The 11,623-nt window shown below is 36.1% G+C and overlaps 1 protein-coding gene across 1 annotated transcript; it reads left to right on the forward strand.

Moving 5' to 3' along the window:
- The first annotated feature begins 493 nt into the window (after positions 1–493).
- LOC130367056 (uncharacterized) lies at positions 494–11,419 on the forward strand. Its single transcript, XM_056569437.1, has 10 exons — positions 494–542; positions 1,114–1,172; positions 1,505–1,570; positions 2,397–2,471; positions 2,687–2,740; positions 3,943–3,984; positions 4,786–4,869; positions 4,964–5,029; positions 7,458–7,703; positions 11,305–11,419. The coding sequence occupies exons 1-9, from the start codon at positions 500–502 to the stop codon at positions 7,695–7,697; spliced, it is 729 nt and encodes a 242-aa protein (XP_056425412.1). The 5' UTR covers positions 494–499; the 3' UTR covers positions 7,698–7,703; positions 11,305–11,419.
- Positions 11,420–11,623: the final 204 nt, after the last annotated feature.

Raw genomic sequence — 11,623 nt, forward strand, 5'->3', positions numbered from 1 at the left:
TTTGGTGTTTCATGTATAGTGTATCCCAGTCACGGCTGTATTCTAGGCCGCTTATTGTTGGAGTAGTTTTAGGTATTGTACTAAGAATGCATATTGCATCAATACTGAAAATACAGGTCAGTACAGGAGTTTCCAATAATGAAAACCTTAACAGGACAATGTATACACGTGTAAGCCAAAAAGGTGTTATATAATGTTCAGACAAAAAAACAAGCATAAGAATAAATCCTCTACACATTATCTAATTCATCCATGGTTGGGGTAAACATTTGGCAGGAAACATCAGTTTATTGAATGATGACAGCGGGATCATGGAACATACATATCAAAGCAAATAATGACATTTAGAAATTCGGATTTCTTTATATGTGCCAAGCTGTGATACGAAGCAGGCGGAGCCATCACTTGGAATAGTATATAATAAGTGTTATAAAGTATCTGTCTTTAGATATTTGGTTAGGTATTCATTCTAGAGAACCTGTAACCAATAGTCTCAGCCATGAAGATCTCTTTAACTTTTCTGCTGTTGGGCATCTCCCTTGGTAAGACCAATTAGTTTTTTATATTGTGTGCGCAGACTTAGAAAGTATTTAGAGTGGGAACAGAAAACAATTGTAATGTTTATATGTGTTATTCATTATCTATATAACTTACATTATTCTAAAATATATATTACCAGGGTAAATCCCCAAACTAAAGAAACATTTTGGTAGGATTAATACAATAATATATATATATATATATATATATATATATATATATATATATATCTTAGTATATTGTTATTTATTTATATTTATTTTATAGATAATGTTTCCTTTAATAGTTAATAATGGTTATAGTCTCTATTGTCTACAGACAATACATCTATTTCAATATGGCTGTCCAAAATATACATAGCTGTAACATTTTAAAAACATAAAAACAGGGCAAACATATAATTTCTCTATGACCATAAAGTAAAACTGTCCGGGCAGAATCTTTATCCTCTTTTGTCTTGAACTTACATATAATTGTTGAAGAATAGATGCCTTATTATACTACATTGCTATACTTGTTTGAGATGTAATGGTTTGACTATATTATGTTTTTTATTTAATTTTTTTTTTGCAGCCTTAACAAATGCCTTTATTCTTAATAACAATAAAAATAAAAACAAAAATAAAATGGGGGTAAGTAGCCTTTATCATTAATCTTTAATGTCTCATAAAAAATTGTTTTGCACACTACTGTATCTAAAATGCAAGTACAGATATTTAATTTATTAACTAACCTCTAAAATCACCAGCTTTTCACAACAACATGATTTTGTCACACTCTTTCACAAGATGTATATTGTGTGTTTGTCTATGGGTGGTCTCATAACATGTGGTTATATTGTATTGAACTGGGGTCATGAAATAATGGGGCCCTTAACCAAATTAATAGGTTTAGTGTGCACCACCTATATACTTTTTGTATGTACTATGCTTTATGAAGGTGTTTTGGATTTTTTTTTTTTTAGGAAAAAGAAGCATTTTCCCATGGTCGTGCGGTGACTTTGGTGATGAAACGGTGGAATGACTGGCAGGTAAAAACTATGTTAAAAAAAATTATAATAAGAATAATAGATCATTGTTAGAGAGTTTATAGAAAAAGTAGTAGTAGGTCTTTAAAAACATACAAAGATCTTAATTTAGAACAGTAGTTTCCAAATATTTCAGCACAAAGAACCATGAAAAAAAGCCACATAACTTGAACCTGAAACAGTGCTCCAGCTTTAAACATAGGAACGTATTCTGGCATTGTGAATTATGTGCTCTACCCAGAAGGATGTATGGCTTTACAGTTGTTACATTGTAACATTAGGTCTATGCATATCAGATCAAGTAAAGTTTCAGACATTTGGCGTTAAGGTTTACACTATGGAATTTTTACGCACAGATTGCTCTCTGGAAATTGCGGTGTGAACCTTTGCATAGGTGGGAATGGATCTTCAGCGGATCTGTTCACACTGCAGAATTTCAGCAGTGGAGAATTCTGCCACTGAAATTTATCCGCCAAAAGAATAACCATGTTTATTCTTTCAGCAGAATTACGCGCAGACTGCATTGCTGTCAATGGTGACAGCGCAGTGTCGCAAGGTCCTTTGGCGACAGCTGCCAGATGGAATTTACGCAGAGGAAATTCCAAATTGCGGTTGCTCCCAAAATCACGAGATTCCGAGATACTCTAATACTGAATCTTAATGTCATCTTGATCCCCTTGCCCCCCCCCCACCTTCCCAAGGTGCCTCAGATTTAACATTTATAAATTCAATGTTTACATTATGTAAAGCTAGCACATATACCAACACCTCCAATAAATAAGTATTGATTTTGTTTTTCCTCTTTTTTTTTTTTTTTTTTTTTTTATAGAATTGCCACAGGTGCAGTGAAATCGAAAGATACTGCATGGAGAAAGCCATTGTGGAAGATCTCATCTTTATTCTGGTAAATGATGACAATGTTAATGAAAATGTTCATATATCATCCCATACCTTATGTTTCTGACAGTATAGTAACCTAATGTATGAACACTTTACAATGTCAAATTAGAATAGTATGATGATTTACATTTACTTGTTTTATAATTGTGAAGTATGTATATGACATTAGACACGATGTTTGAGGAATTCAAATAACATAGTTTTATCACATCATTTTAGAGACTGTTGGCTAATGACATGGGACAGTCAGTGAAAGATCTTGTGGGAACAGTGGTAAGGATAAGTTATTGGTACATTTATTACATTTATTTTGACTTACAGTGTTTCAAATTAACCTTAACCTTGTAACATTGTTCTGTAGTTTCAGGCAATAAAACCAATGAAGTATACTGCAGTGCAACATTATAACGCCCAGTACATGATGCTATAGATATCAAAATAAAACAACATATGTTAAAAGCCTACATAGAATGCTTATCTATCTTCTGTTTTCTACAGTTTCTATGGCAGTGAAGTCATAGATTAGGTTAACATAGAGTTTTTTCAAGACTATTTAAATTGTTAAAATGCATCACAAAAATCGTGGGCAACTTACGTCTGCATTTTTAACATAAACGTGCTTTATATAAGTCTATGGGAAAGTGGTTATCTGTGCATATAATATGTAAAAATACGGATGCATTTTTTTAATAGACGCATAAATTAGTCACATGTCACTTATTAACAGGGCTGTATAAAATGTGCCTGTATTTTTGCATCTTGTATGCACAGACAACCATTTTTCCATAGTCCTACACATAGCACATTAATGTTAAAACTCGGACATAAGTTGCCCGCGATTTTGTGGACGCATGTCTACAAATGAATTATCATAGGGTTAAATCTGTGGTCCTCATTTGGCTTCACTGTCACTGCCTTAGAGCAACATCACACCAAGCGGCCATATGATGTTGTTAGTCTATTAATGTACTGTGCATTTTTTGCATCAATATTCATGAACTCGATTGTTAGGCTATGTTCACATCAGCGTTGTGGAGCATTGTGGGACGGAGGTTGTGGCAGTGGGCATCAACAAAACCCAGCAGGTCCCATTTACTTTGAATGGGGTCCGTAGGGGTTCCATTAGATGCCCTTTTTTCTTTACATGAGATAAACACCTGACATGCAGGGTTTTTATTTCCGCTAAAACTCCCGTCAAAATAATGGAATTAGCAAACGGAGCTCTGTAACACTGATGTAAACTCAGCCTTAGCTTAAAGAAATATCGCAATCATTTTATTGTAACCTGCCATTAGATTATTTGCTTTAGTTCTTATTTATCTACATTTTTTAATTAGATTTATTTATTATATTTTATTAGTTTTATTTGTATTTACTATTATATTATTAGAGCTATTTAATAATAAATGCTATTGATAAAGATACAGATTAGCATTATATCTTTACAGAAAATGAGTTGTATTGTTTTATTTCAGGACTTTAAGATCCAAATCCAATATGTCTACACTGCAGTGGATGTAAGTTGAGCTAGTTTTTTTGTATTTTAAGTTTATCTTTATTTTGAGTTTTCTTTCAGTGTTTATTTTATTACTATACAGGACCTGGGAATCCCGTCACTATACTGATGGGACTAACTGCTCCTATAGCCCCTTTATAGTGCAGCACTGTACAGCTGCGGAGGGAAGTGGGGATGCTATGCGTCACTGCTTCCCTCCGAGGATGCTGAAACTATGGTATTTTTGCTTAAAGAAAAAACACCATAGTCTCAGCAAGCTGTGATTTGGCAAAACTACCAGATTGCAGCAAAACGCCAGGGTCAAGGGAAAAATTCCAAACCGAAAAATGCCAAGTGGGTTTGGCATTTTGGGTTTCCCTATTTTTATTTTATCACGCTGTGTCCTGGTGTTTTCTGTTGGTGAATTCATTACAGAAAAAAAAAAGAACTACATCTTTAAAACACACTACAGACATTGCTTCTTTTTGTGGACAATTTCTCACTTTTGGAGTATTATTTTGGCGTGGTGTTGTATGTAAACACGAACTTACAAAAATAGTTTTAAATGTTTAAATGTTTGAAGGAAGCTTAAGACTATGTTTACAAATTTTTTTTATTAATTTTTTTTGCCTTGCTTTTGGCTGTTACGGGTAAAAAATGGACCAAAGGGGGAAAAAATTCAGTTTTTAATTGCCATTTACGATTCATAATGAGGTGCATAAAATTATGTGTGAACATGTTTTTTAATGGCATATCTTTTAACATTGTCAGTCTTACCTGGATCTGAATATAAAAGTATTTAAATAGATTTGTTTCTTTTCAGAACGGAAACTGTGATTCACTTACTCAAGTCTTGAGAAGTTACGGATTGCTCAATCACTTTGTGCAAACTGTCATCGCTTTGATGGTAAGTTATCTTGTTGCTAATGCAGAAAAGTCTGTGCAATGTCTTTTAAGAAGGGAAATGATAAAAACAACTGTTTGGCTTTTTCTCTCCTTAGAATAAGCCATTGAAAGATTCCAATGTGGACCTGGGATCAATTTGTAAAGGAGTGAATGATGCTTTGGTAAGAAAATTATTTTTAATGTACTCCTTTATATACTGTAAGATGTATACTTAACCCCTTCCTATAAAGTGACCTACAATAGTGAGGTATAACTGTCCTCATTACTGTACATATATTTAATTGTCCATTGTAGGAGGCCACAATTTTGTGGTCATGGTCATGATCAAAGAAGGCAAAGTAACACCTGATGATGCACCTCAAAAGTTGAAATATTACCTAACATACTGTATTTAGGACTGTTAGTTAGAGTTTCCCCAGCAACCAGTCTGGCAGATGCAAAGTCAGATACAAAGCTTAAAGGGGTTATCCAGAAATAGAAAAACACAGCTAATTTCTTTAAAAAAAAAGCTCCATGTCTGTCTCCGAGTTGTGTGTGGTTTTACAACTTGGCTCCATACACTTCAATGGAACTGAGCTGCAGAACCACACCCAACCTGGAAACAGATGGAGAGCTGTTTTTGAAATATAGTTACTCTGTTTTTCTATGCCTTTAAGGCACAAATTGTATTAAATCGATTATCTCTATGAAATGTACCTTACCACACTATTCTGTATTGAACTTAGATGAACAGTATAGAAGGTTAAATCTAATTATATCATATTTCAACATTAAAGGGGTACTTCGCCCCTAGACATCTTATCCCCTATCCAAAGGAAAGGAGATAAGATGTCTGACTGCGGGGGGCCAGCCGCAACCCAGCATTCTGAACAATTATGTTTATAATACTGGCTTCTGGCGGCTGTGGTCATGATGTCATGCCTTGCCATTTCCATTCATGTCTATGGGAGAGGCTGTGGGAAAAGATGTCTAGGGGTGGAGTACCCCTTTAAGTCTATGTTCACACCACAGATTTTTCAAATGAAAATTAAGATCTTTATCAAAAATGGGTGTAGTTAACTGCAGTTTGCTGTTTAAATATAAAGTTTAATGTATATTCAGTATTCATTGACTTCATTGGATAGATCATGTGCAGAATGTCAAGTAGTGATATTAAAATGTGAAACTGAACAGTAATGCAGATTTTCCAAGGAAATTAATGAGACACAATTTGTAACCATAGAAAATGCACCAAAATGAACATAGAGAAACTCATTCTTTGGCGCTTAGAAAATGTGTTGTCAAATCAACAACAATGGACCTCATTTACTAAGGCTTTAGATTTTGTGGGGATTTGTCACCAAAACATTGGGGTTTATTTATTAACGTGATCCCGACTCTTTTTTGACGGGTTTTGCACCCAAATTGTATCGCACGTCCCTAGCGACACAATTTGTGACCAAAAAAATAGAGCAACATTACAAAATTTATGAAGGTATATAAACGTAATTTATATAAAACCAGTCCTCAAGGTACAATTTGAAAAAAGAGAAAAGAAAAGAAAAAGGAATATAAGAAATAAGAGTTGGTCCAGAAAAAGTTAATATGTGGTATTTATTGATTGCAACAATTATTTAAAATATGATATAATATAGGACACCCTATTAAACCTCAGCAGGGCCCTTGCATGGGGTATAGGGGTCCAAAAATGAGAATGGTAAAATGGAAAAAAGGTAAAACAATTATGTGGAGATAAGATATAATAAAATATAATAATGTACTGTATATCGAAAACAGTTATTGGCAGTCTCTGGTGTAAATCAAGTTCATTCGTTTGAAGCGATTTACACCAGAGACTGCCAATAACTGTTTTCGATATACAGTACATTATTATATTTTATTATATCTTATCTCCACATAACTGTTTTACCTTTTTTCCATTTTACCATTCTCATTTTTGGCCCCTATACCCCATGCAAGGGCCCTGCTGAGGTTTAATAGCTTGTCCCATATTATATCATATTTTAAATAATTGTTGCAATCAATAAATACCACATATTAACTTTTTCTGGACCAACTCTTATCTCTTATATTCCTTTTTCTTTTCTTTTTTCTTTTCTCTTTTTTCAAATTGTACCTTGAGGACTGGTTTTATATAAATTACGTTTATATACCTTCATACATTTTAATTATAGGCCTTCTTGGGTAAAGGCAACACCTTTAACCTCAGGTACAATCTACTACTAAGTGAGCAACACAAATCTATACATTTCTTTCCCAACATTACAAAATTGTTTTGTCTCCTATGTAAACCTATGGGGTATGTTTACAATATAACAGACCACAGATTTCCCACATCTGTCATCTAATTTTTGCTAACCTAAAAATAGCTATATTATTAGAAATGCAGTAGAACAATAAAAAAAAATCTACAGAGAAGAGTGACAATATCTTGAGGAAGACAAAACATTTAAAAACTGCAGCATGTATTTTGCTTGTACAAATCATATCATAGCATAAAACCATATGTCATTTTTCCTAGTACAGATGACACATATTTTAATTTTGACCTAGTCTACATAATGACACTGTGTTTTATTTTCTTTACAGGGAGGTATCTTAGGTTCAGTACTTGGTATTGTTGGAAATCTTACGGGTGTTGTTACTGGACTGGTCGGTACTGCCACTGGAGTGGTTGGTGACGTTCTCGGTTCTGCCACTGGAGCACTTGGTGGCGTTGTCGGTTCTGCCACTGGAGCACTTGGTGGCGTTGTCGGTTCTGCCACTGGAGTGGCTGGTAACCTTCTAGGTACTGCCACTGGATTGCTTGGTGGCTTAAAGTTAGGTTAATCACAGGTAACTGCTTTTATTTCTTAAAATAATTTACATTTAAGAAAAAAATTTAAGTGCTCATTTAGAAACTAATTTAGCTTTAGTCGCATCAAGCACATTACATTTGTACCCCGTATTCATAGCTCTTTAGTCTGCCCTCTGTCCGCTTTCCTAAAATCTAGGTAAAAAAAAATTGGTGACATTTAAAAGATATTCTTTACAAAAGGACATATTGTTTATAGGTACTAGTACCGAGAAATATACAAATAATAAGCATTTTCAAATTTCTATAAAATTGAAGGCTGCTTTTGATGTTAAATGAGTGATTTTATTGTAATTGTAATAAAAGTGAACATAAGGTATGACACATTGCTGGAACACTTACTATAACTCACTATGACAAACTCACAGAAAAATTACTCTGAATGACAAATTAAAAATGAGCGTAAGAGTCACATGGTCAGTATGGAGGGTATAGAAAGATTAGAGGATATATATATAATTATATATATATATATATATATATATATATATATATATATATATATATATATATAGAAAGTCCATAAAAAGCAGCACATCCAGAATGATGGAATGGGTGCAAGCCTATTGAACCTCGGTGCTCCGGTTCTGCTGGATATGTAATGGATAAAGGCAGCACACCACGAAAATGTAATCCAAAAAACTGTGAATTTATTCCATGATGTAGAAAACAACGTTACGGCGATCTCTCACCGACTTGAAAATGGCGGTGAGAGATCGCTGAAACGTTGTTTTCTACATCATGGAATAAATTCACAGTTTTTTGGATTACATTTTCGTGGTGTGCTGCCTTTATCCATTACATATATATATATATATATATATATATATATATATATATATATATAAACCAGAAAGGGATTCAGCATAGATAGGTCACATGTGCGGTGCCAGGTCTCCACCAGCTTGCTATGCTGGATAAGAACAACCTCTCCCTCCAGGAAACAGCACCCGTCGCAAGGTCCGGTTGATTTGCAGGCTTAAAGTCTTTATTGCATACAAGCATTACAATGCGACGTTTCGGCTGAAAAGCCTTTCTCAAGCATGTAATAATTATTATATTATTATTATTATAGATGTGCACTATACAATGCAGTATACAGAGGGAATTATTGATAAGGAGAAAAAGGCACACAAGATATAGGCTGTCAAGGAAGAATAAAAAGACAAAAAGGGAGATAAACGCAAAAATACATTAGAACAAATGATTAGAAAAACCTGAATTATTATTCTCTAACTAATTAATTGATTCTCATTGTACAAGAAAAATGTATGATTCCCCTTACCACAGCATAAATACTGGAGGACATCTAGAGTGTTGCACCAACTAGAACAACTAAAAGATTTATTTTCAAAGACCTTTACTCTTTTTTGGGGATGTTAACTATTAACCATACATAATAAAGCCTATTAATAAAGGGGAGACACGGAACAAAGCTTTGAAAGTAAAGAGAGAATAAATAAAAACATTGTCATCTTGGTAGTTGCTGTTGAGCAATTCTATAAAATTGGATTGTCTGTCTAAATATGCACAAGTCAGCTTTTCACTGTAAAGCAGTACTGAAGTTTAAGTATGCTAAAAGTTTCAAGTGTACCTGTCATTATATAATAAAGAAAATCATATTATATTTGTAATATACATTTAAAAAAATTGTGTATATTTTTGTCGCTGCAACTATTGCCTGTGTGTCTTTGTAACGAGACCACATTCAGGAAGTGTGTGCCGACAAGCAGAGCTCTACAAGCAGGTCTATGTGCAGTGAGGACAAGCAGGGCTCTGTAACTGAGTACAAGCAGGTCTATGTGCAGTGAGGACATGCAGGGCTCTGTGCAGTGAGGACAGGCAGAGCTCTGTGCAGTGAGGACAAGCAGGGCTCTGTACACTGAATACAAGCAGGTCTACGTGCAGTGAGGACATGCAGGGCTCTGTGCAATGAGGACAAGCAGGGCTCTGTGAAGACAAGCAGGGCTCTGTGCAGTGAGGACAAGCAGGGCGCTGTGCAGTGAGGACAAGCAGGGCTCTGTACACTGAGTACAAGCAGGTCTATGTGCAGTGAGGACATACAGGGCTCTGTGCAATGAGGACAATCAGAACTCTGTGCAGTGAGGACAAGCAGGGTTCTGTAGAGTGAGGACAAGCAGGGCTCTGTAGAGTGAGGACAAGCAGGGCTCTGTACACTGAGTACAAGCAGGTCTATGTGCAGTGAGGACATGCAGGGCTCTGTACAGTGAGGACAAACAGGGCTCTGTACATTGAGGACAAGCAGGGCTCTGTACATTGAGGACAAGCAGGGCTCTGTATATTGAGGACAAGCAGGGCTCTGTACACTGAGGACAAGCAGGGCTCTGTACACTGAGGACAAGCAGGGCTCTGTGCAGTGAGGACAAGCAGGGCTCTGTGCACTGATGACAAGCAGGGCTCTGTGCAGTGAGGACAAGCAGGGCTCTGTGCAGTGAGGACAAGCATGGCTCTGTACACTGAGGACAAGCAGGGCTCTGTGCAGTGAGCGCAAGCAGGGCTCTGTACACTGAGGACAAGCATGGCTCTGTACACTGAGGACAAGCATGGCTCTGTACACTGAGGACAAGCAGGGCTCTGTACACTGAGGACAAGCAGGGCTCTGTACATTGAGGACAAGCAGGGCTCTGTATATTGAGGACAAGCAGGGCTCTGTACACTGAGGACAAACAGGGCTCTGTACACTGAGGACAAGCAGGGCTCTGTGCAGTGAGGACAAGCAGGGCTCTTTGCACTGAGGACAAGCGGGGCTCTGTACACTGAGGACAAGCAGGGCTCTGTGCAGTGAGGACAAGAAGAGGTCTGTACACTGAGAACAAGCATGGCTCTGTACACTGAGGACAAGCAGGGCTCTGTGCAGTGAGGACAAGCAGGGCTCTGTACACTGAGGACAAGCATGGCTCTGTACACTGAGGACAAGCAGGGCCTGTACAGATCCCTGCTAGTCCCACCCACACTTGCTGGATTTGGTTTCCTCACAGAGACTTTATTACATTATACACAAAGTTTTTGCAAACTAAAAGTACACTTTAAAACAATAGTGCAATTTTGATAAATATATGCAATATAAAATTGATATAGAAAGAGACCAAATGCTTTCATACAACCTCCATAAAGAAATACTCTCTATATGGCACCTCCCACTCTAGGAGAATATGTTCTAAATGGTCACTTGTTCATTTGATAACTGCAGTAGGCTGAGGGCTTGACTAGTTTAATCCATTGATTGTTGTGACAGATTTATTCTAAACAAAGTTTGTTGAATTGGGGCAACCAGTTTACCATATCTAAAACTTTTTTTAAAAGTTGAGTAGCTACCAGGGTTTTAGAGGTTGCTGATGCATTCAGGTCTTGGTGCCTGAGAAAGTTCAGAGGTCCTCTAACAGATATAAAGACTACAATGGTGAGTCCCAATTTTGCTCTTGGGCAAAGCAACTTCAAGTTGCAACTTTCTTTCAAAGTTTTACATTTAAAACTGTGTAGATCAATTGAAATTGAGAATTGTAAACACATCAGTCAATAATATGCATATTAATAATTCTTATTTTCTGCATTACTTTACAGTTACATTTTGCCTCAACCTAAAAAGATGGGAAAGTGATATCGCTATGAACTCTACATGTGTCTTATTAGTTGTATGCTACCATTTCACATCAGTTTGTTCCTAATAAATACTAAGCATCATCTATACAAATTTGTATATTCCTTTATTTTTTGGGGGGTGTGGGGGGGTGTTATCAACTTTAACATCAAACTAAAGCAAACCGTATAGGTGTAGTTACAGTTACTTAGCATGGTTGAAAAACGACACATGTGCCTGAAGAACAACCAAGGAGAGGAGAAGACAAATAAAGGGAAGGGGTATGGGTGGATGAAGGGTAAG

The sequence above is a fragment of the Hyla sarda genome, chromosome 4, assembly GCF_029499605.1.
Source record: "Hyla sarda isolate aHylSar1 chromosome 4, aHylSar1.hap1, whole genome shotgun sequence".
NCBI lineage: Eukaryota > Metazoa > Chordata > Amphibia > Anura > Hylidae > Hyla > Hyla sarda.